Raw genomic sequence first — 25,530 nt, forward strand, 5'->3', positions numbered from 1 at the left:
TGCGTAGCCCGTGCTCTGAAGAGCAGAGGGGAGGGGAGAGGCGGCCAGCGGAGCGATGTGGTCGTTCGCAAGGAGGGAGAGGGAGCCCGACGCGCCCCAGACGCGCAGGCGCCCACGCTGCTTTGGAGCGGCTTCTCGCACCACTCTCTTCCCACCTTGTTCCCACCGTCCACCCGGCCGCGTCTCTCTCCGCCGCCCGCGCCCGCGAAGCCCCTGGCTCTCGCTGGCCCCTCAGCCGTTCGCTCTTTGGACTTGCCCGATAATTTGGGAGGTGGTCTGCAAATGCCGGATTGCTTGGCAAGCGGCCCCGCGCCGCCGACGTGCACTGCGCTAGTTCTCATTTTTAGGCGCGGGCCAATGTATCTCCGCAGCCACTGGTCCTTATCTGCTGCCAGCACGTAGTACGCGCCGTATAGTTGGCTGCCAACTTCCATACAACGATATTTTACCTGGGAAGAGCGCCTTTAAAAGCTCCGTCGAGCCTATTGCTCTGTCGGTGGTATGTACGTTGGTCCGAGTTGTTCTCACACGGCCGTGGCTGATTTCGCTCCACTGCTGTTCCCAACACCGTGCCAGTCTTGCAGACCGCAGTCTTCTGATCTGCCGCGCAGGAATAATGCCGATCTCGAAAAGAACAGTCTCGCACGCACCTGCGCACCAGTCTCACCTAATACCTTCCAAGGTACTCATTCGTGACCCTCCGTGCTGAGGTCGGACCAGTGTCCTAGTGTTCACAATGGTCGTGGCAAATGGGATAATACAGAGTCAGATAATAACAGGCCCTCGGGTAACGATCCATTGAAGACACAAATATAGACTCAGACTGTGTCTTGTGGTCTCAGAACCACATAAGTTGTCGGAATTGACTCAGGTTCACGAAATGATTGGCCAAGCTCAGCAGAATAGGAGTGTAGGTGAGCGATTGTGGTAGTCGTTAGTGCGACACATTCGCCGGGGGCATCGAGGCTATGCATCGTCTTGTTTCCTTGGAACCGTCGACGACAGTGGCCAACAGTCGATGTCGAGAGAGTGATGATCATCTCCGGCGGCGAGTGCATCCGCTCTCGCTCGGTGCACAGCAGCACGGAGGTTTCCAACGCCGTCCTAGCGCGCATTGCGTGTCTCGGTCGAAGGAATGGAGCACTGGGTGGCCCCCAGAGGCCATTGTGACCGCTGGCTGAAGAGTCTGGTTAGCCACCCCCAGCTGTCTGCGGCGCGGGGCCCCGATCTGGCGCACGATCGGCGGTGGCCGATCTGAGCCTGCACAGAGCCTCTCCCGCGGCGATCGAGCCATGGCTTCATTGGACGGCCCCCCACGTGCTCTTAATGTCCGCTCGGAGCGCCTGCGTTGCCACCACTCCGGCGCTCCGCCCGCCACTCCCGCAGCGCCTCGCATCAGCAAAATGGGCGCGGAAACGGTAGCGTCTGATAGTGCATGGGGGCATTCGTAGCGTACGATAGTTAGTGATAGCGAAGACAATAGACAGTAGCTGAGCATCCAAGTACTGCAGTAACTCGTAGTGTATTATCGTCTGCTTCTTCCGCTATCAAATGATGATCGTATCTCGCGGGCAGGGCTATCATTTCTGAGTGCGCACGCGACCATATATCGGTCATCTGCGGCGCATGAAATGATAGCGCCACATGATAAAGTGTCAAATCTAGGGGAGGAGATGACAGATAACCTATAGCATCATGCGGAAGATTATCGTCGTGAGGCTCGCGCATAATCACACAGGTAGAATAATACAATCGCGCAGTAATCCATTCAGGGTAAATACGAGGGTAAATACGAAACAGCGGCCGTTCTACAAGGCGGACTACAATGTGCATTCAGAAAACAAGCCTGTGGTGCAAGCAATAAGCGAGACAACACGAGGATGTACGAGGGCTGACGTGACGTGCGCCGTCGCCGTCGCCGTCATTGCCACCTTCCGGGACCTCCTCATTTGAGCCGGTGTTGAGGATGTCGTCGAAAGGCGTGCACTCCTTGTCGACAGTGAGGGCGACGTTGCCAAACAGGCGCCTGTGATGGACGGTGTCAGCCAACTCGTCTCAATATCGCGCATGAAACAGAGGCTTACTGGATCCACCAAGTGGTCGTCTTCGCCTTCTGCTGCTTCCGGCGAGTCTGTGCCGTGCGTGTGAACTTGAGCACGAAGTCGTGCACATCCCAGAAGCCGTCCTTGTCGCTCCATTCAGGCTCACTGGTGAAGGAGAAGCGCACCTAACAGGTTACAGGGGAAGAATGTGAGCGTGATGAGCAGCAGGGAATAGATGCGGGACTTACCAGACTAGTGATGTACACGACTCTATACAAGGTGAAATCGTCGGCAATTACTTGTCAGCATGCAAACAGAACAAATTTGAGAGCTACTCACAAGTTGAGCATGGTACTGAGGCTCTTTGCTGCGTGCTCCGACTCTGCGGCGTGTCAAACAGTGGCTGCAGGTGCGGCCTGACCTAGTGCCAAGGTGGAGGGCGCCGGGGGCTGTGTGAGCGGCGTCAGTGCGGTATGGCGGAGACGCAGTCTGAACGACGAGAGCTGGAAGCATCGTAGGGCTGAAACCGAGTCATAGTAATAAGCAGCAGTGGTACCGGAGAGCGCATAGTCAGACGTACTGTTGGACACTGAGCGAGGGGTGAAAGATTGGGAGACGGAACCGGAGGCGATGTGGCGAGAGATGTGGGGGCGGGACGCGCGCTGGGAGCCAGTGGTGCGGCGGGACTTGCGCTTCTTGCCGTCGTCACCGGCTCTATTACGACCGAACGGGGTCTGAATACCACTTCAATACGACATTGAACCGTAAAGTAACTGAGCATACCTGGGGTGTAGGCTTGCCGCTGGGAACAGAGAAAACGGCGTGTACCACCTGCGAGAGGTTGTGAAAAGCCGTGTTGATGGCGACGTCGATAGAAACGTGGGTGCAGTGGCGAGCGAGACACTGAGGGCGGGGAGTGAGGAGGAACCCACCGTCTCGTTATGCATCGCACGCGAGGGTGAGTGGCACATCGCACTTGGGGGATGGTGGCGGTTGCGGGTAAAGTCCAGTAGGCGCGCACACCCGCACGCGCCCGTGTCTGGGAACAACAGGAGGCCAAAGCGGGACGCCACCGCCGCATCGAACCCTATCAAACCGCGACAATTAGCAGGAAATCATCGTAGGCAATGGACTTTAGAATGTCGCTGCTAACACTGACCTCCATGTGTCTCAGGGCCATTCTCCACGCCGACGAGAACCGGACCTACGCCTTCGGAGGCACACTGGGGACAACCTGCTGCGCGAGCGTCTTCTTCATATGTTGCCTCACGTGCAATCAACTTCTAGTGCCATCCGCAAACAATGTGTCAGCTCCAACGCTTCCTAACCAGCTCGTGAGCGATATCGCTTACGCGTAGAACGCTGGGAGCTTTGTCGGCACGTCCAGCCCCTCGACGCCTGAGAGCATGCCGTGCGACACGGAAACGATGGTCCAGATCATGGACGAGATGTCCGCGATCGTGTGCATGTCGCCGAGCAGCCACTCCTACTTCGACAGCACGCTTTTGAGCATGCCGAACACCCGGATGACCTCGTTCTCATACCGGATGATCGCGGAGGGGAGCTTCTCCGGGTGCAGGCACTGGAATCAGCCAAAGTAGGGGCTATGCGCGGAGCATTGTCAGACATTGACAAACGAGGCTTCGCGCACATGCAGGCTGATCGACGCACCCTCGGCCGGACGCCTAGAAGAAGAACCACTGGACGAGCACGTAGCCTCGGCCGCGGCCGCACTCGTCGTCCTGCACCGGTGACAGCTTGCCCTCCTTCAGGCCGTACTTGTCCATGAGGTAGAGGATGATCGCTCCCAACTCCCAGATCGTAAAGTCGCCATTGTGGTGGTCGATGTTGAGCGCTGAGCATTGGAATGCGGCCATTGGGGTTGTACTAGGTGTACGAGGGCGCCTTGTGCTCGCCCTTGTTGAAGGAAGGCCAAGTTCCTAAAGGACCATATGGATCGAAGATACGCTCGAGTCTGTGCCAGTGAGGGCGCGACGAAAGAGCCACCGGGCTCCTGCAGGCAGGGAATAGGTCGACAAATTGCGCCGATGGGAACGCAGGAGTAGAGCAGAGCGTACCTCGTCAAGCTTCCACCGCCTAGTATCAACAGACTTATATCAGAACCTCTTCCCCGTCGCATTGGTGGAGCTTCAAGCTACAGAGGTCATAGCTTGTCGAATCATGGGATATCGAGGAGGACAGGGGCGGAGCATCACGGGGAGTTCAGCTGGGCCGAACTAGGCTGGGCGTCCGATGTGGATATTGACGGAGCATGACACGATGGGAATTAGTGCAGGTATTGCCACCATAAGGGAACGGATTGCGGAGGAAAAGCAGGAGCATATCGGTAGGATAGTGGTGGGACGAGACAAGTAGCGCATCTGTAGGCGTCTATCGAACTCCGTGCGATACGGGCCTCAAGGTCGCCCAGAGTGCACACCATGACCTTGCAATTAATTTCGGCAGCACCCCTCGTAACTGGTTCGTAGGAGTGTATTTGCGCATACCACACTGCGGGAAGGCCCCAGAGTCGGTGGAAAATCCAGGCTTTTTCGCGGGAAACGGGCGCCTGCCCGCGCTGACGTCCGTCCGCATATCGTCGCGCGCATCGCGTTCTCTGCCGCGCGCAGTGTTCGCGTCCTCGCGAGCCAACCGTATAGCTAAATACGAACCTCTTGTGCACCCCGCGCGCCCCGTGATTCACCCTTGAAGGAGCGCATGATCGTCTACTATCATCGACTACAGCTTTCTGTTCAAGCTACTTGTGCCTGTAGTAGATCCATCATATCCTGTCTGCGGCCACAAGATTTGATCGAACCCCATAGTAAAGACGAATGAATATCAGCTGCTACCGTTCTGCTACCATCACTTGTCGCGCAGACAATAGACGACCTGTCCCGATATGGCAGTGTCGCGTGCTATCGGGCGCTACCGTTAAAAACACCTTTTGCTGATGACTCGCGGCAGCGTTCCCTCCCTCCCTTTCCGGAAACGACTCCGTCTCAACGAATCAGTCTCAGCACACGATGTTCATCGAGGCCCTCGACGCCACTCAATGGCATCTCGCTGCACACTCCAAAGGAATGTCTAAGCTTGTGTCCTTGCTTGGTCCTTGCGGTGAGTCTGATTTCTGCGGCCTTTGGAATGATGTTCACCAATGCCTCGAGGAGTGACACAGCTCCGAACCCATTTACAGGCGCATCCCAGAGAATTCCCCTTTGTGCCTCTTCTCTGAATAGTGGGTGTCTTTTCCGATAGGTGGCTTTGATTCGGATTACTCACTGTACTCGCAGTTTCGACCGCTTTGGACCGCTCTGGGGGTCCTGGTTACAGGTTTCTCACTCTCAATCGTCCTCCATCAAAGTTGTCGGTTCTGCCGGCTGAACATTCACGAAGAAGTAAAGCACGCTGTAGGACACTCGGTGTCGTCGTCCACTTACTGAGTGGGTCCAACACCTTGGTTGTACACGACTTCTGGGGTTCGGACACGCAAGTATGACCGCAGCAGCTGGTACGAGTTTATCTCATGGCAATCTCGTTTTTTTGTCTCGGGTCAAACAACGCTTCTGCGCTCTCTGTTATAGATGCCGTAACTCGTTCGTCTTAAGGACTACTCATCTAATTGCTCCAGGAAAAATTTACAGTCGTTTGTCAGCGCAAGACCCCTTTCCAGCGCCTCAAATCAAAACCCTGAGCGCCGCCGCCTCCAAAATCTCCCTTGTGCCGCCACGGCGCCCATTTTTTTTCCCACAGAACGACCGCAGAGACGGCGTCTGTCATGCCTTGAAGCCCCGTTCGCCTCGAGGATTGTTCGGCCAGCCAACTACCGCAAAATCCGCCGCCGCCAATTTCCATACCCAGGACAACCTTTGGGAAGAGGCCCGCTTCTTTTCCCTTGAGGACGATCGCTCAACTGCGTGGTATACGTGATGGGGTCGTACACCGTCACGGATAACAGGCAGACGAAGACGCAGATTCGCTGAAGCGCGTCCGTTTACGCCCATCGAGGCGGCGTTCGCGCAGCGTCGCGCTCCCCGCTCCACGGGTGAGTTTGTACTTCCATTGTCGTGCTGGGAGCAGGCATCATACCTCGACACACATGTGCAGACAGGTGCCTCCATCTGTTTATGCCACCTAGTACGCTGTGCAGGCGCGCGGGAGGGCGCAGAGCGGTGTGCTCCCGCGACATAGGGTCTCTTGCCGTACCTCGTCCAACTCAGAAGACCAGACGGAGACCACACATCTAATGGAGTACTGTATAAATCGCGGTTTCCTCTATTGAGGTGAGTAGTTCGTAAGCTCTGTCTCCAAAACTATCCCTCACATGTGCTCTCGCCTAGCCCCTCTCCTGCGTCCAAACGAGTGAGCCTTTCTGTAGCCCCCTCGGCCGCCGCCCGTGCGGTACTCATTCCCCTTGTTCTTTCTTGCATTCAGGCCCCCGCATGGGTACAGTGGCGAAACGATGGGTACAAGTGTACCATCAGTCACGCATGTGCACATAGGTCGTTCAAGCGGAGCAATGAGATAGAGCTCCATGCATACAGGGAACACGGCGTACAGTGAGCGACGGGTCATGCATGCGGGGCGGCCTCCACGAACTCACGCTTGGTTCCAAGGGCGCTGAGACCGGTCACCTGCGTTGTGTGCGGGTGGACTTTGAGGGACTTTGCGGCGTACGTGAGGCATGTCCCAATGCAGTGAGTGCACACGAATCGCTCCGGAGGTCCGGTGACTTATGCGCGCCCCATCGCAGCTCCTCTGTACAGAGGTGCACGCAGTGCGGCCTGGACTTTCCATGTCACGCAGTCAGGTTTCAGCATTTCCAAGCGCAGCACCAGCTCAATGCCCAAAACACATGATGCGCGGACACTTGAGCGACCCCCGCGGTGTACACGGGCAGCATGAGTGGCTTCCATAGCGCGGTGATTTGCTCCCGCGCAGGTGCCTTTATTTCCCAAGACTTTGGATCCGTATAACATAGTACATCAATCTAGTGCACGCTGCCGGTATAGTATCCTACATCACCTCTATAATCTACGCACAATATGACCCGTTTTGTCGCCTCCTCCATCCCCGATGATCCGCCTGGGCCCAAGACCGTCATGCGGACCGGACCGGTTCCGCCCATCCCAGCTGGACACGTTCTAGTGCCCGCAGCACTTTGTACCCGAGACCGGCGACTCATGCACATGCTCCATCCGTCTCGAGACAAGACGTGCAATCGCCCGATCGGATTAGACACGGGCTCGTCACATCGCGCCCCGGCGTCCTACCCATTGTCTTGGAACGACGAGGGCCCTGGAGAGGCGGCGACGAACGCTGGCCCGCGCGCACCCCTCGAACCGCACGCGCGGCGGTGTTGGCAAGGCCAGGTTGCCGGGACGCTGCGACCCACACAGTGCGGCGCGGCGGCGCGGGCTCGACTGGCACTGGCGTCGGCCCCGCTGGTGGCGCTCCGACCGGCCTGCTAGGCTGCCTTCTAGCGTGCTGGGTCTGCCAAGAAAAGCGCGCGCGCAGAATTGACCGGCGGGGGGAGCTGGCGCGAGGGCCCCATCGACGTCGACGTCGCCATCGCTGCGCACCGCTCCGCCGGCGACCCGGCGTCCTAACAGAAAACCCTACCGGACGTCCGAGCCCCCCTACCCGCGTTTCGACCCCATCGCCGTCAGCTGACGGCGGACAGCTGCGAGAACACCGGTGGAGGTCGGACTGGGGCCTGCCAGGACGGGTACTATGGTCAAGGCGCGCGCGTGTCTGCGCGTGCGGGTGCCAGTGTGCGCAAGGATCGCGGGGTGTGGGAGTCCCGGGACCACGGCGGGACGTGCGGGCGTGGGCGTCACTGTGTGCGGAAGGGGCCCGCCTGGGGCAGCCACTTGCGCGCGGGGGCCGAGAGGAGGGGAGGGGGAGGGGACTTGGGAGGACTTGGGAGGGCGTCCCCCGCGCGCGCATCTCGAAGCCCGTCGCGCCACGCGGCGTTCGCGCTAACTCCGGCTGGAGGCCCACCCACAGTTCTGCGCACCCGCAGTGGCGGGGTACGTATGGCTGGCGGTTGGAGCGAGCGCGGGGATGCGCACGTACGGGCGCCGGGGCGTGCAGCGCTGGACGCGGTGCAAGACGGTTTTGATTTTGAGGGTGCAGTTCGGGGTGGGCGCGCGTCGAGCAGGGTCGCGGTGAGTACGAGACGCAATGATGCAGATGGCCATTCGAAGCCTCGCCGCGCCGTCAGATGGGGAAGTTGGGACGGAGCATCGCCTGGTGGGAGGGGCAAAGCAGGCCGGGCGGGGTGCGCGCAGAGAAGGACACAGCAAATCGATGCGGGCAGCCCATGCGGCATCTGGGGACGTCGAGGGGTGGGTTCGGACTCTGCGCGGGGCTCTGGACCGTGCTTCTCTCCGGCGCGGAGGGAAGCGCGAAGTCGGGCAAACGTCGGGTGGCGGCGTCGCTGTCGACCGACGCGAGCGTTCTCTCGCGCGAGCTAGTCGGTAGCGAAGGAGAACAACCGTGAACGAGCGACATACGAGTGCACAGGGTGCGCAGATCAGCCGTGCGGATCGAGGGGCACGGCAGCAGCTGTGTCGCAGGGGCAGAGGGGAGAGAGAGAGGCCTTTGTTCTCCACGCGGCAGCGCGGGCTCCGGCCGAGCGGGCTCCCCGTCCGCTGATGAGATGATCCAGAGCCGATAGCGCACTCGGCGCCAACCCCGCAGGCGCTCCTGCCCGCCCTTTAGGCGCTGCTTGTCGCGGGAATGAATTGTCCACGTGGATTTGTGTCGCTTTGGGTCTGTGGGTCCTCCCCATCAATCGGCTTCCCGGCACTCCCTCGCAGTTCCAATCGGAGTCTGAACCTCCACGCCTCCCCCAGCGCCCAGATTCGCGCTCGACGATGTCCACTTCTCACACCCCCTCAAATCTCCAGATTCGCGGTCCCCGGTCAAAAATCCGCGAAATAATGGGACACCTCCCAATTCGGCAGCCGTGACCCACCGTGGGTGCGCGCTGCTATAAAGACGCATACCCTCCTCCTCCCCCTCCTCCTCATACCCTTAGCGTCTTGCTCCTTCCCTCCCGCGCGGCCCCTTCGCTCCGCGCCGCTTTCCAAGACCCTCTTTCTCCTCCCCTCTCGCGCTCTACGCCCTCCCACGATGTATCCTTCCGCTTTCTGCGAAGAGGTCCCAATGCACGACCGCAGCCGGTGAGTGTGGCGGCACTTTGAACACTACCCTCCTCCCTTCCCCCTCGCACTCTTCCTATTCGCCGCGCCCTTCGTGTGGGACCCGAACCTCATCGTTCTTTTCGCGTTTGGTTGCGCAGGGAACGTGCTATGGAGGGTCGCCACCGTGCCCGCCACCTTAGCCGCCGGGCCTCCTCCCCCTACCAACTCGGTTTCGCCACCTTCCCCGAATCCCGTCGGATCAGCTCTCTGAGCCAGTTCTCGTACGTGCCTCGCGGTTACAGCCGCTCGCCACCGTCGAGCGCCACGACTTCGCCCCAGACGGACTCGCTTTCCCTCTCTCCGCCACCGTCAGTTTCCTCGCGTATCCTCCCAATACAGTTGGACTGACATGCCTCCAGGACCGTTACTAGTTTCGACAGCGAGCGCACTCGCAGCAGCTCGCCACCACACAGTGAGGTACAGCTATCAATCTACTCCAAGCATACCGCCACCTACGCATGGCCCAAGTTCGAGTACCCTCCCAAGGAGGGCCAGCCCCCCGCGCGTATTTACGTGCAGTACCGTAAGTCGCCCAGCGACGTCGACTCGAACTCGAGCAGCTCTAGCTCTCCCGCTGCTGGCCTGCATCTGTAAGTGGACGGTCTCCGCAGTGTGGCGGGAGCTCACCGCGCGCCTTCCAGCTCGCTCCCCTTGCCGCGCGCGGTCTCGACCCCGGCTCGCTCCCGCGTGAGCTCCTCGCCCGAGTCTGAGTAAGTCGCGTGGGTCACACGCGCCGCGCCATGCTAACGAACGTCTGATCAACAGCATATGCTCGTACCCGAGCAGCCCCTCGGACAGGTTCCTGAAGCACCGCAGGTGAGAACAAGGCGCCTCGCGTAGCCGACGATCAAAAAACTCTCGCTCACCTTGTCTCCGCGCACGTGCAGGGTCACCACATCGGACATGGAGGCGGCGACGCGCGAGCGGTCGTCGCGCGATCAGACGGCGCTCGACGCCCTCCATGCCCTGCGCATTGACGTCCCCGGGTCCCGCGCCCCCGCCGGGCTCCCGACAAGCGCGGAGCAGCCGGTCCGCCTTGAGGCCGCGCATCAATCAATTTCCGCCCCCTCTCCCGCGCGCGTCCGCCCGGCCTCGCAGGCGCCTCTGGCGGCACTCCCCGTCGCGATCACCGCGGTCGGACAGACGGCGGAGAAAGCGGCCGAGTGGACGAAGCACGCGGAGGACCGCGGCGAGGAGGGCTTCGTGTGCACCTGGACGGACGACTTCACGCCGAACCCGTGCGGGTACAAGTCCAAGAAGCACCTGGTGAAGCGGCACATCAACTCCAAGCACCTGCAAAGAAAGTGAGCCTCCGTTTCCCCCGCCGCCCATGGCACGGCAGACGTTGTCTGCCCGCCCGCGGCTATCTTGAGATCAGCGCGCTGATTCGGCTGTGTTCCGCGCAGACCCTGTATCTGCCCCTTCTGTGAGAAGGGCTTCGCGCAGAAGAGCAACCTTATGACGCACATGAACACCCAGTGAGTCCCTCTCCGGCAACCACCGCAGGAGTCGGACTGACGCGCAATACAGCACGGGCAACGCGCCGCATAAGTGCCAATACTGCAACACGTTCTTCAAGGACCCCGCGCGGCGGCATCGGCACATGCTGCAGGACCACCAGCACGTCAGCTCCCGGACAAAGAAGGGCCGGATGCTCGCGCGCACCCAGGATTTCTGAGCGTCCCGCTTCTTGTCTGACCTCGAGGCCCAAAATCGGGCGTCCTCTCGCCAGGGCCCGATCCCGACCGTCACCGTCCCGCTGGCGGCAGGCCACACCAGCGGGCGGCGTTGATGAACTCTCATGACCTTCTGAGCTTCGTGAACCTGTTCCATCGGATCGCAACGGTCGCAGATTCCCATACCCTATTGTTTTGTCGTTTCCATTGTCGAGGTGGACGTTGCTGTATATTCCCTGTGTCCCGTCCCGTCTTTGCCGTGTATCTTTAACCCTTATACCGTGCTGCCTCCAAAATATGTGTTACCGTCCGTGATCTCTCCTCTCCATGTTCCGGTGCCGTCGATACGCTCTCCTCCGCTTCGCTGTCCATTATTATCGCTATGCCTCTCCCATCCCTGTATCATAGTTAGCGCTCTCTGAACCCCAAGCCGATAATGGAACATACTACCGCCCGTCACACCGCACGATCAAATCGCCGGGGGACAGGCGAGGGAAGGTGGTGGCAATGAAGAAGGATCGCACGCGAGTCCCGGTCGCCCATCGATCCCTCATGGGGCGGCCCGGGGCCCGCGCCCAGGCGGGTGACGTACGCTGTGGGCGTCGAGCGCCAGCGCGCACCACACGCCTCGCCCCAGAAGCCGCCCCCGGCGCATCGACGCGCGCCCGAATTCCGACCCTCTCTTCGAGCCCCCACCGACAATGCCGTCCCACCCGCCCCAGCTGGGCAGCCTCGCGATACAGGCCCCCTCCCAGGCCCCCCGCACCGTGCACGTCTCCCCGGCGACGTGCCACGACATCTCCGCCTTCAAGGGTGCGTCCCCGTCGTCCCTCCCGGCGCGCCACGCAGGCAGCAGGGAGCTAGCGCTGACCCCCGCCGCCCCCGCAGAGCTCATGGTCCAGTACCGGCGGCTGGACGACACGATCACCATGCGCCTGAACCGCACCACGGCGCAGTACCGCGACCGGGAGCGCGCCGGGCAGCCGGGCAGGGGCGGCGACGCGGAGGCACAGGCGTGCGCCCACGTGTGGAGGGAGCTCGTCGGTGCGTCGCCGCGCACGCCTTTTTCCCCCGCGCGCGGCTGACCCGCCGGTTCCTGGCGCGCGCAGCCAATTGGGCCCGCCGGCAGGAGATCGTCCGCTATTGCACTGCGGTCGTCGAGGAGGACGCCGTGGCGGCCGCGTCGCTCGCAGCCGCCGGAGACGACGCCGCGGCGCAGCGGAGGGCGAGAGGCGCGCGGTACGCGGAGGAGGTCAAGGTTCGTGCGCTCGCGTTCTGTCGCCGTGTGATCGTGTCGTGTGCGCTGACCGGTGATGCGTGGCGGCGGCGGCGGCGGGCGGCACAGCGCAACCAGATCCGGAACGAGCTCGCGGTGGAGGACATCGTGCGCAGACGAGCGGCAGACGGTACGTAAACCCATCTCGTCCGGAAGCTGACGAGTGGTGAAGGAGAACTCGGTTGCGCACAGCGTTCCGGGCGCGCTGCAGATACTTCGAACCGCCGACCACGGATGCTGAAGGCCGCAAGTGGTGGGAAGCGCGGTGAAGAGTTGCAGCTGATGATGATGATGATCCTACCGGCGGGCCTGCCCCCTACACCCACAAATCCTGGACTGCTGCCTTCGTGATGTCGTTTTCCGTTTCTTGCCACGTTCTGTCCATCAACACAGCTCTACTCACCAGCAATAAGATTTGCTCGACAACAACCTGATGGCCTGACCACAATCACGAATCGACGAGCATTCGAAGCCGTCGACTGCGGTGCTCGAGCTCGGCTTCTCGTTTTGTGTCCGGCAGCAACACTCCGATGGCAAAGTCCGGAGTGTGTTCGGATGTACGCCCAGGTATTCTTTCTTCGCCGACCTCCCCGCGAGGCGGTGCGCGCCCACCTGCGACAATCTCAGCCATGCCCGTTTCGGAGGTGGCTTTCAAGGCCGTGCGGTCTGAATTTGATTGCTCGCAATGTTTACGACCGGCGGCGAGACGCATCTCGATCGGCGCTCGCCCAGAGAGTCAAACTGCGCGCTCGAACGAAGATGAAAGCGCTGCAGGCCGCCGCAGCCGCCGCCGGGTGAGGTGGGGACTCGGGCGATCTGTATCGGGGGGGGACCCTGCATCGCTGTTCTCTCGGCGGCAGACATCAGTCCTGCAGAGAGCGCCGCGAGAACATGCGAAGGCGCTGTACAGCCGCAGCTACTGGCCCGCGCTGGCCGAACGCTGAGCCGCATGCACTATGCTTAGATATCGATGTTTATCATGCGGAGGAACGAAGTGAAGGCTCCCGCAGCCACGGGTCGTAGCAGAGGTATCTATCGAGTTCACACCGCTGCGACCGGCAAGTAATGGCACCTAACAAAAGCTTAAGTTGAACGCGTACGGGCGATCTTGACGCCGTCCGTAGAAAGCAGCCAAGTCGACGAAATCGATTGTTCTCCTGAAGTTCAGCATCCGGCCCAAACGCCACGTCCGCCTTCCCGACGACGTCTTCCCCGATGGAGTTTGCAGTGTAGTAGCCCTTCATAGACAGGGTGTTTTTACGCGATGGTGACCAGATCGACATCCGTCTCCGATTCGTTGGCGATGAAGAGCCCGGGCTTGATGTACTCCTTGGGTTTGATCAGACCCGGTCTGCACGGCTCTTCTCCGCTGCAGACGTAACTGAGCAGTCGTTCATGCACAAGCTTCACTCTCACACCGACACTCAGAATAGCTTAGACTCAAGGCGTGAGTGCGGCCCATCAGCGGCGCCCACCGCAACACAGCTGTACAACCCACTGGCACCACTGTCCCTCTGTAAGTACTTGGCCAGAGCCGGGAGCCGTCCCTGCGGCACAGATTACCACAAGTTGGACCCAATCTGAGCGAGGTACTAGTAGTTTTCCTCTTGCACCGGAGATGCACTCTGTCTCGGCTTGTGACAATTAGTTGGGGACATCAGCAGTCGCAAATATAAGATCTTGAAAGGTCCTAGTATACATTTGAGGCGGCCATGGCCAGTCGTGGTCCGACGCAAAGTCGAATTCACAATTTAGCGCGCACTAGGAGCTGTCACTGGATCACACGCCGCCGATCCACACGGTCTGTGACGCGTTATGAGCCTTCCATTGCGTTGAGTGCACGAGATCTAGGTGGAGCTCGCTGCGCTCGTCTGCAGAGCTCCAACGAAGCTCCCCACGAGAAGCTGTCTATGTCAGCAGCTGGGGGACCTTGCGTCTGCCGCACTCACACCGAGCCTCCCACCACGACCACAATGTTCACAACGACCGCCCTGCTCTCCTGTCTACATGCCCTCGTCCTGCACGGCGCCCTCGCACGCACGACATCTCCAATGCTAGTCCAACCCCAGGCTCCATGGACGGCCGGGGATCCGGTCAAGGTCCCAGTGATCCTCGGAGTGATGAGCGCGTGCCCGGACGCCATCCTCTGCGAGACCGTCTTCGATCGCGTCCTCGCGCGCGCGGCGGGGAAGATGGACCTCCAGCTCACGTTCGTCGGCACGTACGTACCCCCTCCGCACCCCCTCGCGCCCCCCAACCACACGCCCGCCGACTGCGCGCACGCCCACTGACCGACCGGCCGGGAATCGCAGGCCAGACGCCTCCGTGCCCGACTGGGGCGTCGACTGCAAGCACGGCGCGCTCGAGTGCGCGGGGAACGTGCAGGAGCTCTGCGCGATCGCGCACGCCCCGTTCGAGCAGTGGTGGAACTTCGTGCACTGCCAGAACTTCGAGGGCCGGTACCAGGTCGGCAGGCCCGAGACGGCGCTCAAGTGCGCCAAGGCGGCGGGGCTCGACTGGGAGAACGGCGGCGTGGGCGCGTGCGCGGGGGCGAGCGGGGACGGCAAGGGCGAGGAGGGCGTCCGTCTGCTGCGGGAGAGCGTCCGGCAGACGGCGGCGATGGGGATCGAGTACGTTGTTCTGCATTTCGTTGGCTCCGCTCCGCTCCGTGCCGTGCGCCCGCGCCGAAGCTCGCGCTCGCGGGAGATTGACGTCGACAAGGGCAGCGCTGACGGCCGCCGCAGGAAGAGTTGCACGGTGATGATCAACGGGAAGCAAGTTTGTGTGCGCGACGGGGAGTGGCGGGAATGCGAGGTGAGGCTCACCCGGAATAACGATGACCATATGTTGACACCCGACTGGCGCGGACAGCAGGGGCACACGTCCGAAGATTTCGTGAGACAAATTGAGGCAGAGTACAACAAACTCAACGCAATGTGAGCTCGAGATGGGATGATGTACAGGAAGTCCGACGTCCGGGAGGAAAGGTCCGATGTTTTGTATGATTATGGGATGAATATCTCGTATGCCATAACGACGAGGTTGAACACGATTAAAGGCACTGTATGCGAAGATTTCAGGTTTTTTTGGGAATAATACACAGGCCTGCGGGTACTCACTCCGCATGAGCGTCCGAACGGCACCAATGAGATTGATTAGTCTCGCCTTGACCCCAGCATCTTGGCCGGCGTAAGGATTTTGCTGATAGGACTGGGCGTATGCTCCTCCGTTGAAGCCCGTGTTCGCAGTTTGCGCTTGCGCAGAGCCCCATCCGACTGTTCAGGTAGAAGCGAGTCAAGCTAAGGGTAGTGGGCGAACCACTTCAGCACGCACTTCTGGCCAGGAATCGGTCTTCGCTTAGAACCGCCATAGCGTTAATGAGAAGCAGGATGACATAGAGTATCGTCCCGATGGTGAGCATTGTGGCGGGAGAGGAGGGGGGAGAGCGGCAAGTGCGATGGTCGTGGTCGTGGCTGAGGTCGTGTCTCGAGAGACGCCCAGACGCGGTCGGAGGTCGCGTGGCCGGCGCTCGCGCGCATCCGCCGTGTCCGCCTGTCCTCGCACCTTCATCCGTTCCCCCACAACCTTTCCCGCCATGCAGCACGTGGGAGCTGGGATCCGCACAGGTGTGTACATGTCCTTGTGCTGGCTTGGCTCGTCTCACTCGTTACCTCTACAGCGAGCAGAAACTCTCTGTTGGCCGCTGCAGCCCATCCTGTTGCGTCGGGCTCACGAGTCTTTCAGTTTCAGGGTGTCCAGCAGCGCAAGTATGTCTCCTTTCGCTCTCAAACGTGCCTGTAGAAGCTGACTCGCTGGTGCAAGTGCTTCGCTGAAGTTGCCTCAGGTGAAGAGCCCTCTCAAATGGATTCGGGAGGCATTGTCACCGGGTGTCCGCATCAGGAACACGGAGGAGGAAATCGCGGCTGCTCGCGAGAAGGCCGCTGAGTCGGGTCAGTTGAGCATCTTCGAGACTGTCCCCACCGTTCCCGAAGCCGAGAAAGTGGTGGCTCCCGCGCAGAAGAAGGTGTTCACCGAGGTGCGTCTTGCCACGAGCGTGCTGGATAGCTGGGGCTGAGGTTCGATGCAGCACGAGTACTCGACTGGAACGTTCAAAATCTCTCACCGCAAGCTCAACATGCTCGGCCGCCAGATCTCCGGGAAGCCTCTTGACCACGCCATCGTGCAGATGAGGTTCAGCGAAAAGCGGGCGTCCAACCGCATCAAGAGCATGCTCGCGGTTGCGAAAGACCACGCGATTCGTTACAAGGGCATGGACGAGTCCAAACTCGTTGTGTGTAAGTCTAGTGTCCCACTTGCGTTCTGTCCCCCATTCCTTCAAGGGCTCACACCGTGTGCACAGCGCAAGCGTGGGTGAACAAGGGCCCTAAGCTCAAGCGTTTGGACATTAGGGGTCGCGGCCGGGTTGGCATTAAGCACCATCCTAGTGCGCGTATGAAGGTCATTGTGAAGGAGGGGCCGACGAAAGAAGAGCAGCGTGCAGCGGAGCGGGCGAGGAAGCTGAGCCGGATCGTGTCCGCCGGTCTTGTGCGGGAGGATGTGCCCCTGCGCAACCCCCGCGCTACGTGGGCGTGGTAGACAGAACCTGTCTGCACGTATACTCTACACTGCTCTAATTGGCACTCCACACTCGTGCGCAATCGAGCGACACAGCGAGCCCGACGGTGCGCGCGCAGCCTCGTCCGCGACTCCGCAGCATGTCCAAGGGAGAGGTGCGGTGCTATTTCGGGAAATACGCCACGACACGCTCGCGCTAAAGCACCTTGGTCGCCGACACCGACCAGCTCACCCCTCCCTCCCCCACCATGCCGCGGCCCTGGCGTGCACCCTTCTCGCTCCTTGTCTCCGTCTTCCTGTTCCCGCTTGCTTCCTTCGCCGCGAATTCGTTCGAAAACACCGCGGTTGTCCGTACCGTCGACCTCGGCGGCACGCTCACCTATGTCACCACCACGTATGCTATTCGGGCGCTCGAGGACGGCTCGAGCGTGTACACCATCGCTCTCGGGGAGCAGGAGCACGCGCGCACGAGCTGGCTCGAGGCGAAGCTGAAGGGCCAAACGAAGCGGCTACCGCTCGAGGACTTTGGGTTCCACAGCGAGAGGTACGTGTCTCCGCACCTGCTGAGCGCGAAGGGTCGGAGGTGACGGTCTCGCGCGACTGTTGCAGCGGAGTGTATCTGTACACTATCGAGCTTCCGAAAGCTCTGGACACGAACGGGACCGCGAACTTGGTCATTGACACCGTCCAGTCGCATGCGACATATGCATGGCCTCAGGAGGCGCGCCAACAGGAAGAGCAGGCTATGAAGTATCACTCCGAAGTCCTCGTGATCAGCCCGTACAAGACAGTCGTCCAGCGAACGAAGCTCAGGTATGATATCCTCGATATATGCCTACTGTCTCCACGTTCTCAGACGCGCCTTTCAGGCTACCCACTCCCCAAGTTCACTCTTATTCAACACCGGAGGGCATTGCGTTCGCAAAGGAATCTGTCGTGACGAAATCCGGGGCGACGATTACTTACGGCCCTTTCCACGACATTCCTCCTTCCGCTACCTCTGGGTTCCAGGAAAAGTCTCAGAAGCCATACACCGTTCACTACGCGTTCGAGTATCCTGTTCTGGATATCACGAAGCTCGAGCGGTCAGCAGAGATAAGCCATTGGGGTTCGAACCTTAACATCCAGGACAACATCGTCTTCTACAATGCAGGCCCACGGTACGTGTTTTGGTGCACGTGTGCTGCTGTTGGAACTAACGCGTGGGCTCGGTCTTCAGCCTCAAGGGCCACTTCTCGCGCCTCGAGTTCCAGACCCAGGCCTACTTTGGACGGCCTAAGGCCCATACCATCCCCTCGGTTACCCTCCATCTACCTCCTGGTATCCGGGATGCATACTTCTATGATCTTGTGGGCAATGTGTCCACCTCGCGCCTCCGGACAGCACCTTCCGTACCCAAGGGTTCGGAAGGCGGTCGCAACAGCGTTCTTGAGCTCAAACCTCGCTACCCGATCATGGGCGGCTGGAACTACAGCTTCACTCTCGGTTGGGACTCGCCCCTTGAGGACTATGCGGGCTACGACAGTGCGACCGGGAAGTACGTTGTCAGCGTGCCCATCATGACTGTCATCGTCGGCTCTGTTGTGGACGAGGCGGAGGTGAAGATTGTCCTCCCCGAAGGCGCAACGTAGGTGCACCGCCGCTTCGGAAGCCCCGCAACCTTACTGACGAGTGCTCCCACAGTGATATCGAATACCACCTTCCTTACCCGGCGCTTAGCGAGAACATGTCGACGCACATCAGCTACCTTGATACCATTGGCCGCCCGATGATCACCCTGAAGTACGCCCAACTGACCGACAAGCACGGAGGTAACATTTACGTAAGCTCATCGACCATTTCCTCCTGCGCAGAACACAGATCTCATTGTTATCCACTATGCGCCTACCATAGATTGCGTACAAGGTGCCGTTCACGGCCCACCTCCGGAAGCCTGTCGCGGTCGCGACCGCATTCCTCGGCGTCTTCGCCCTGGGCCTCATTTCGAAACGCGTGGACACCCGGATCAGGCAGAAGTGATTGTGTTCGAGTAGGACGAGGTGTTGTCGGCCCCAAAATAAATTAGTACGCTCTTACTCGAACATCTAGATGTGGTTCGGTCTCGTCAAGGTGGTTTGATATCGTTACAGACTGATGTACAGGTGTGTGTATGCTCCATCCGCTCAATCCATCCGGTTGCTCGTGAAGCTGTGGACCGTGAAGGGCGTGCACCCCGGAGGCGGAGCTGAGCTGCCCGGTTCCGGTCAGCTTCTAGTACGTCCGGGGATGGCACGAGGGGCGAGGAGAGCTCACCTCTGGAGGAAGAGGAAGAGGCCGTTGAGCCCGTTCACGTCCGCGCACGAGTAGAAGAGCCCCTGGTTCGTCCGCTGCTCGTTCTCGTAGAAGAGCATCGTGCCCTGCCAGCGCCAGCGGCCGCCCGCGATCCCGGCGGCTTCGGGTCGACGACGAGCTGGAGCGGGAGCTGCGCGCTCTGCGTGCTGTTGTGCACGTTCACGGGCAGGATCGCGCTCTCGTTGTGGTAGTGCCAGAGCTGGTTCTGGTGCACGTAGAAGAGCGGCGGGGAGCGGTTCCGGTAGAGGGTCACGTTCCCCGGGTTGCCTGCGCCGACGGGTCGTGTCGTATGAGGGACGCTGTGGGGGCGGAGCCAGCGAGGGCACTTACCACGCGTCGCGGCGATGGACATGTAGAACGGGACGAGGCCCTTTTCGCCGTGCGTCGCGGAGGGGCCGAGGCCCTGGAGGTAGGACATGCCGGGGACGAGGTTGCCGATGGAGTCCCAGCTGGTGAGGCCCTCGAACGACGGGATCGCGGCGGCGAGCCAGACGGAGCTGAGGAGGTACAGACTACGGCGAAGAGCAGCATCGTGGTCGTGGTGGGGTCGGCGACGTCGTCGGTCAGCGAGAGGGGCAGCCACGCCATGGTCGGGCTCGTCGGGATATATACGGAGAGAGCTCTCGTCGCAGTGATGCATGCATGGTCGACCTCTCGGAGAATCTGCGCGGTACACGTATGGCCACGCCGTCGCCGCATACGGCGACCGGAGGAATCGACGTGTGGGCCTCCCATGACGGGTTCGCAGTGACGTCTACGAGGCATTAGACGTATGGCCAGATGCACGCTCACCTGACCGCCGCGAAGGGCTCGAGGATAATCCAAGGTGATGCCTCGGATCGGAGGCGCGGCGGAGGCCTGTGCACGTGACCGCGGCTTGTCTGCGCGCGCCAAAACAACACGTCTGGCGCCCGTTTTGGTTTTGTTTCGAACCACAACGGCGTCCTTACCACGGCTCACAATTGTGAGGTTCGTAGTAGCAAGTGTTTGACCATCGCATTCTCTTCTGCCCCCCTGCTCTCCATTATCCGCCTCAAGAGCAGTCAAGACACCACTAGTGCATCAGCGACTACAAGACGGCGTGATGGACAAATTCGTAACAGCCAAGAAACCAGCAACCGCACCCGCCGCCACCGGGAAGGAAGAGAGCCTGCCTCAACGCCAGAAGTTCAAATACAGTCCGTACGGTGTGCGCAAGGCCGACGAGCGCAGATTCGAAACCTGGAAAGATAGGAAACGCACAGAGAAGTAAGAACTCAAGGCAATCCGGGAGACGCTGGCTAATTTCTCTGCGAGACCTCAGGATTCTTGCGCCCATACGAAAGAAAAGGAAAAAGAAAAGGAGACCCGGGTTGCGTCGTCTCGGCGCTCACGAAACATATCCTACATACCCTCGGGGACAGTCAAACCCCATCACGCATTCCGACATCTACAATCGCACAGGTGCGTAGGGAACGCCCGTTGTTTGCCTGCGCTTTGTGAAGGAGAGCATATGCTAATTCTGCCATAGATCATATCGTGTCCGCCGCTACTGGGCATCAGCAAGGGGATGGCAGAGGACCTGGAGCACGCTACATGAAGGCGCGGGACAGAAAACTCGCCGAACAGCTGCCCGAGACATCTTCACAGGTGCTGAGAGGCGTCCGAGTCTACATCAACGGGTACCTGGAAAATACAACGGACATTGAGATGAAGCGCATCGTCGCGCTTGCCGGTGGCGAAGTACAGTGAGTCTCCCTCGGTGTTGTGGTGCGAGCGGGTTACTGACACGATGACACAGGCGGACAGCATCCGGGGCGACACACGTCCTGACGTCCCAACAGCTGAGTGGGACGAAAACTCACAAGCACTTGACGAGCAAGTCGAAAGCCGTTGTGCACGTTGTGCGGCCGGAATGGGTTTCGGACAGCATCGCTGCGGGACGCCGGGTACCGGAAAGGGAGTATGCAGTCGTGAAGAGCGCGGCGGTGGCGGGAATCGCGGATATGTTTCGTTCTGCAGCTCCAAACAAGGACGGAGGCTCAGACTGAATGCTGAGCGCTGAGCGGGCGCCAGTCAGGAATGTAATGATAGACGAGGTGTAGAGTAGTGTTGTGCATCATGGTCTTCCCCACTGCACGCGGCGGATGGGAATGGGTTCGCGGGGAATGGATGTCGGGAGCCGACGGCGATCAGGGCCGCTGGCCGGCGAGTGCGAGGGGCGCGGACCCGCTCAGATATCGGGCGCCTCGCGCGACAGGAGCAAGCACAGCGCAGCTAGCGCAGGCAGCACACAGGCTCAGCCTCGCTCGCTGCCTCCGTCACTCCACTCCTTCCCCCAACGGTCTTCTCTCCTTTCCCCTGCGTCCCCACCCTCTCGCGCATGCATCTCTTGACCCCCAACCACATCCAGCTCGTTTCTGCTTGCTATCCTTCTGCTGCCGCCCTCCTCACCGCTGGCCCCGAATACTCCCCTAACTCCCAAGAGCTTTCTCGCCTCACCTACTATGCCGCTAACCGCCCCGGGAAGATCAACAAGCTCGGCGGGGAGCTGGAGAAACGCGCGAGGGTAGAGTGCAAGAAGGCGGCCCAAGGAAATGGACGTTCACGCTCGTAAGCACTCCTCCCGTATGTCTGGCGCATACATGCAGACGCCTTCTTCTCCAGCGCCCTCCTGATTACCCTGGCCATCATCAAGGCGCTTGCTTCAGAATGCCGCAGAGACATGGCTCAGATATCTCCGGCCTTGCTGATGTCTGTCAATGCGACTCTGACTGCGCTCCCAAATGACCTCGAGGTCGCTGCGCGAGCGGCTTCTGTGGTGCGTTCACCCACTCACACGACATGATGTCATTCTCATTTCCCTCCCTGAAGTTCACTGCTTGGACAACATATACCGATGGTCTAATCATCGGTATCGACTTGAAGGCAACAGACGACTATATGTCTTGTCTGAAGCACTTCTCGCGACTGGGCAGCATCGAGCACAATGACCACGAGACCCGCAATCGGTGCGTACCTCCCGTCTTCGTCTTAGCTCTCATTCTCAAACTTCTCTGTGGACTTCAGCATGCGGCTCGTCGGTTTGGTAGCACTGGCCAGCGTCGTGAACTCCCAAGCCCTTTACCATTCCTCCACGCACTTCCAGCCACAGGTAGAAGTCATCATGTCTGCTCTCTTGATCCCCTTCTTCCAAGTCGACATTTCAGTGCTCGACCATGAGTATGTGAGCCTTCGTCGCAGTCATTTCGCTCGTCTAACAGGCTCTCCAGAGTGTTGGATATCAAAGAACAGCCAAACTCCCCTATCCTGGATGAGTTCCGTTCAATGCCCGCGCTAAAACGGAGAGCAGCATCCATTCACATTCATGTCGACGGTGAAGGCGGTCCGTCCTCTGGCGACGTCGCGAATACCTCGCTGCGCGCGGCGTCGGCGCTGCTGGGTCACGCAAACGGCGGTCAAGCGTCTATGGTCATCAAGGCTGGACTTGACACCCTTGACACAAAAGGTGGATGGGACCAAATTGCCCACTGCAAATGGCTCGCCATGAAGTCTGCTGAATGGACGCAGTACCAATACCGCTACGGTATCCCCACTCGGCTGGTAGAATGCTTGACGGAAGGTCAGGACGCACGCACCCCCACCCCGCGCCAGCAGACATTGGCCTCCATGATTACCACCGTCTTCACTTCGCCGACGCCCTTGGTGAACCTCTCGACATCTGATATCATCGCGAGCCTTATTTCTATCACTCTTCGCCGTATCACCATTTCGCCGGAGGACGCTCTACTGCCTGCGCTGGTGGAATGCATCTCATCGCTGGGTACACATGTTTACTACGCCGACCAAATCCAAGACCTCGCAGGAGAACTCATCAGTCGTCTAGTCATAGTGGAAGCGACTGGCGTCCCGGGCGCGCCGAAGGACGGCCGAGAGCAAGCGCGTATACAGGCCGTACGATGCCTCCTCACTGGGCTGCTTGGTCTCATTCATGCTGCCGACTTGCACGGCGCCTCGAAAGAGGCGAAGATGATCCCAAGAAGACCGGCACGCCGATTCTCCCAAGCCTGGAGACTCGATTATCCAACGAGGGTCACCTTCGTCCGTCACGCCGAACAAAGGTCACTCCGGAAGTGTGGCAAGACACCCTTTCTCTGCTCTGCGATCGCGAGTATGTGGTACGGGCGGACTACGCCAAGGCGCTTGTGGAGTACATCGACAACGAGATCCCGAAGTTTCAGACAAGGCTGATGCTGACGGAGTCCGTCGGCCAAACCGCTTGCCGAATGCCCGACGCAGCAGGCCAAGACGCTCAAGACAATAATTTACGGCGACTCGACAACACGTTTCCTTCATGCGCTCAATGGATACGCGTATGCCCTGTTGGTGTCGTCTCAACTTGGTGTCCGTGACGCCCCTTCAGCACCCTCCCCCGAACGAGCATCCCCTGCTAACGGGGACGACCCATGTCATCTGGAGAGCGAGCCGCGTATTCCCAAGCGACCGACGATCAACCAACTTCCCTTCGCGTTCTCGACGCACATCCCTCGTTCTCCGCATGCTCAAGGACGCACCAACCCGGATACCCCCTTCTGGAATTCTGGCGGCAAGCTTCTCGGATTATGGACACGCCCTAGCCATTCTCACGGCAATCCATGAGCAACTACCGGTTCGGAGCTTGCTCTCTAGCGTTCCCATGTTAGTCGCGCTTGAAAACGCCACCAGGGCGGGCGAATCGTTGGAGGGCGGAGCAGCTGTCGCGGTGCGATGCATCAAAGAAGTTGTCGCCCGGACCTGGCTCGTTATCGGCAAGGTGTGGGCCTGTTCTGCGGTGACTCAGATGGCAGAGAAGGCGAGTTAATGGCCTCGTTCATGAAACGTGCATCTGGTGCTCAACCATATCTAGACACTGGCAACTTTATCTCCCGCTCCGCCGCTGCCTAGTCTCCCAGACTGGCAGTTTGGCACCCTGCCTCCACCCCAGAGACCGGTCTCCTTTCCGGCTGATCTCAAAATCGCCGGGGCCTCTCCGGACATCAACTCGACATCTTTGTTGGAAGCACTCGCGGCCTGTGCAAGCGTCCGTGAGGCCACAGGCCTTGGACAGGAAGACCTGCTCCGCCGACTGGACGGATCCGACTGGACGGCGCACGGCGCGTTCAATGAATGTGAGCCCCTTACCCTACCGTTGCTATTCCGAGTTCCACTGACGCCTGCACCCTGTCCCTTCTCGTCTTCTCCGAAACTCGAACCCTGCACAGCGACGGAGACGAAACAGCGGTTCGACTCGCTCGCAGGCGACGGCCTATCGCCCCTGATCAAGGTGCGCCCGCGCTCATGTATGCCGAGAACCTTTCGATGCAATCCCTCGCACGCACCGGCCGCCCCGGTGTCGGCGTCACGGACCTTCGTGAGGCGCTGGAGGGCCGCCCGTCGCTGTCCATGTCGAACCCAAATCTGGCGGCGGCGGCGGCGGCGAGCGCGCGCGTGCCGTCGATCTCGACGCTCGACCACACTTCCAGCGTCTTTCCCGACAACGCGACCGGCTTCTCGCGGCTCACGCAGACGCGTTCTCGCGGGCAGGCGCAAACCCGGGCGCGCCCGCGCCCAGGCGAGGTCAAAGACGTGCTCAACAAACTCGGGATCGGCAAGCAGAACGGGAGCGCGGTCCTCAAGTCTTCCTTCCCGGGCATACAGCGCACGACGTCCAGGTGCGTCCTCGGTCCTGGTCTCCTCCTGCCGCTTCGGGGCGCCCCTGCCCTCGTCATTGTCTCGTGTGATGGGTTAGTCTGACATGCGGTTTTTGGCCTCAGGAATCCTCCCACGTTCACGCCACCTTATACCGCAACATAACGCAAGCCGTCGCCGTACGTGCGGTCCTCGCTGCGCCAATGTGCCGCTCCACGACCGGCCCATTGTCCGCTCTTGTCTAGCTCGGCACCTCGTCGTCTCCCGCACGCACACTCTAATACCCCCTTTTTACGGACGTCTTACCCTTACCGTACACTGCAGTATATCTATCCGCTTCTTGGGCTGGAGCGTCTGTCACTCTGTCGACAGCTAATTATGTTATAGCCGTTACTCGTGTTTTCCGACCCTGGCATGGCCCTGCCCTATCGCTACGTAGCTCGCACCTGCTCGCACTCAAACAGAGACATTCGAGTAATCACTGATCACATCCTTTCCCGCGATCCGTCGGGAGTCCGAGGTCCGAGGCGTGTCCCCTGTGGTCGATTCCTCGCAATTATGTAAACGAGCACGTCGTGCCTGCGCGCCGCGTGCACGTTGCGTGGACGGCGAAAGGCATGCGCACGACCAGGATCGCGGAGAGGCGGTTCGAGTGTCGCCAAACACCAGCGCACGACATGTCGCGATGACTGCCCGCGACAGACGACGGCAGAACAGTTGCGCATAACGGCTGCGCTCGAGGTTCTACATCA

The 25,530-nt window shown here is 60.2% G+C and overlaps 10 protein-coding genes across 10 annotated transcripts; 7 read left to right on the forward strand and 3 right to left on the reverse strand.

Annotated features, from left to right (window-relative positions):
* Positions 1-1,808: 1,808 nt before the first annotated feature.
* BXZ73DRAFT_80669 (uncharacterized protein) lies at positions 1,809-3,919 on the reverse strand (the record flags this gene model as incomplete). The annotated part of the gene is made up of 11 exons (XM_048023328.1): positions 1,809-1,820; positions 1,897-2,026; positions 2,085-2,227; positions 2,291-2,312; positions 2,382-2,424; positions 2,623-2,776; positions 2,826-2,873; positions 3,066-3,129; positions 3,395-3,528; positions 3,565-3,624; positions 3,755-3,919. 11 exons carry the CDS (start codon positions 3,917-3,919, stop codon positions 1,809-1,811), a joined length of 975 nt encoding a protein of 324 aa, XP_047873810.1.
* A 5,263-nt stretch (positions 3,920-9,182) lies between these two features.
* On the forward strand, positions 9,183-10,931 carry BXZ73DRAFT_80670 (uncharacterized protein; the record flags this gene model as incomplete). The annotated part of the gene is made up of 10 exons (XM_048023329.1): positions 9,183-9,232; positions 9,352-9,474; positions 9,496-9,561; positions 9,613-9,843; positions 9,865-9,963; positions 10,019-10,069; positions 10,141-10,282; positions 10,352-10,557; positions 10,660-10,731; positions 10,784-10,931. 10 exons carry the CDS (start codon positions 9,183-9,185, stop codon positions 10,929-10,931), a joined length of 1,188 nt encoding a protein of 395 aa, XP_047873811.1.
* Positions 10,932-11,630: 699 nt separating this feature from the next.
* BXZ73DRAFT_92268 (caffeine-induced death protein 2-domain-containing protein) lies at positions 11,631-12,474 on the forward strand (the record flags this gene model as incomplete). The annotated part of the gene is made up of 5 exons (XM_048026297.1): positions 11,631-11,742; positions 11,818-11,973; positions 12,039-12,187; positions 12,275-12,335; positions 12,398-12,474. The coding sequence occupies 5 exons, from the start codon at positions 11,631-11,633 to the stop codon at positions 12,472-12,474; spliced, it is 555 nt and encodes a 184-aa protein (XP_047873812.1).
* Positions 12,475-14,178: 1,704 nt separating this feature from the next.
* BXZ73DRAFT_53124 (uncharacterized protein) lies at positions 14,179-15,145 on the forward strand (the record flags this gene model as incomplete). Its single annotated transcript, XM_048020943.1, has 4 exons — positions 14,179-14,426; positions 14,518-14,835; positions 14,950-15,019; positions 15,077-15,145. 4 exons carry the CDS (start codon positions 14,179-14,181, stop codon positions 15,143-15,145), a joined length of 705 nt encoding a protein of 234 aa, XP_047873813.1.
* A 65-nt stretch (positions 15,146-15,210) lies between these two features.
* On the reverse strand, positions 15,211-15,626 carry BXZ73DRAFT_53060 (Yos1-like protein; the record flags this gene model as incomplete). Its single annotated transcript, XM_048020927.1, has 3 exons — positions 15,211-15,266; positions 15,325-15,480; positions 15,539-15,626. The coding sequence occupies 3 exons, from the start codon at positions 15,624-15,626 to the stop codon at positions 15,211-15,213; spliced, it is 300 nt and encodes a 99-aa protein (XP_047873814.1).
* A 174-nt stretch (positions 15,627-15,800) lies between these two features.
* On the forward strand, positions 15,801-16,801 carry BXZ73DRAFT_92270 (ribosomal protein L22; the record flags this gene model as incomplete). Its single annotated transcript, XM_048026298.1, has 5 exons — positions 15,801-15,831; positions 15,885-15,972; positions 16,028-16,241; positions 16,293-16,500; positions 16,566-16,801. 5 exons carry the CDS (start codon positions 15,801-15,803, stop codon positions 16,799-16,801), a joined length of 777 nt encoding a protein of 258 aa, XP_047873815.1.
* Positions 16,802-17,028: 227 nt separating this feature from the next.
* BXZ73DRAFT_92271 (oligosaccharyl transferase alpha subunit) lies at positions 17,029-18,799 on the forward strand (the record flags this gene model as incomplete). Its single annotated transcript, XM_048026299.1, has 6 exons — positions 17,029-17,324; positions 17,390-17,593; positions 17,650-17,940; positions 18,000-18,407; positions 18,464-18,602; positions 18,674-18,799. The coding sequence occupies 6 exons, from the start codon at positions 17,029-17,031 to the stop codon at positions 18,797-18,799; spliced, it is 1,464 nt and encodes a 487-aa protein (XP_047873816.1).
* Positions 18,800-18,942: 143 nt separating this feature from the next.
* Positions 18,943-19,699, reverse strand: BXZ73DRAFT_105341 (uncharacterized protein; the record flags this gene model as incomplete). The annotated part of the gene is made up of 5 exons (XM_048016216.1): positions 18,943-19,009; positions 19,073-19,176; positions 19,224-19,378; positions 19,442-19,571; positions 19,625-19,699. The coding sequence occupies 5 exons, from the start codon at positions 19,697-19,699 to the stop codon at positions 18,943-18,945; spliced, it is 531 nt and encodes a 176-aa protein (XP_047873817.1).
* A 496-nt stretch (positions 19,700-20,195) lies between these two features.
* BXZ73DRAFT_92273 (uncharacterized protein) lies at positions 20,196-21,141 on the forward strand (the record flags this gene model as incomplete). Its single annotated transcript, XM_048026300.1, has 4 exons — positions 20,196-20,359; positions 20,415-20,554; positions 20,622-20,838; positions 20,892-21,141. 4 exons carry the CDS (start codon positions 20,196-20,198, stop codon positions 21,139-21,141), a joined length of 771 nt encoding a protein of 256 aa, XP_047873818.1.
* A 332-nt stretch (positions 21,142-21,473) lies between these two features.
* BXZ73DRAFT_92274 (uncharacterized protein) lies at positions 21,474-24,943 on the forward strand (the record flags this gene model as incomplete). The annotated part of the gene is made up of 12 exons (XM_048026301.1): positions 21,474-21,703; positions 21,758-21,911; positions 21,965-22,101; positions 22,160-22,312; positions 22,363-23,072; positions 23,114-23,324; positions 23,353-23,481; positions 23,591-23,942; positions 23,997-24,258; positions 24,352-24,413; positions 24,440-24,801; positions 24,904-24,943. 12 exons carry the CDS (start codon positions 21,474-21,476, stop codon positions 24,941-24,943), a joined length of 2,802 nt encoding a protein of 933 aa, XP_047873819.1.
* Between the last annotated feature and the right edge of the window lie 587 nt (positions 24,944-25,530).

The sequence above is a fragment of the Epithele typhae genome (assembly GCF_022376455.1).
Source record: "Epithele typhae strain CBS 203.58 chromosome Unknown BXZ73scaffold_64, whole genome shotgun sequence".
Classification (NCBI taxonomy): domain Eukaryota; kingdom Fungi; phylum Basidiomycota; class Agaricomycetes; order Polyporales; family Epitheliaceae; genus Epithele; species Epithele typhae.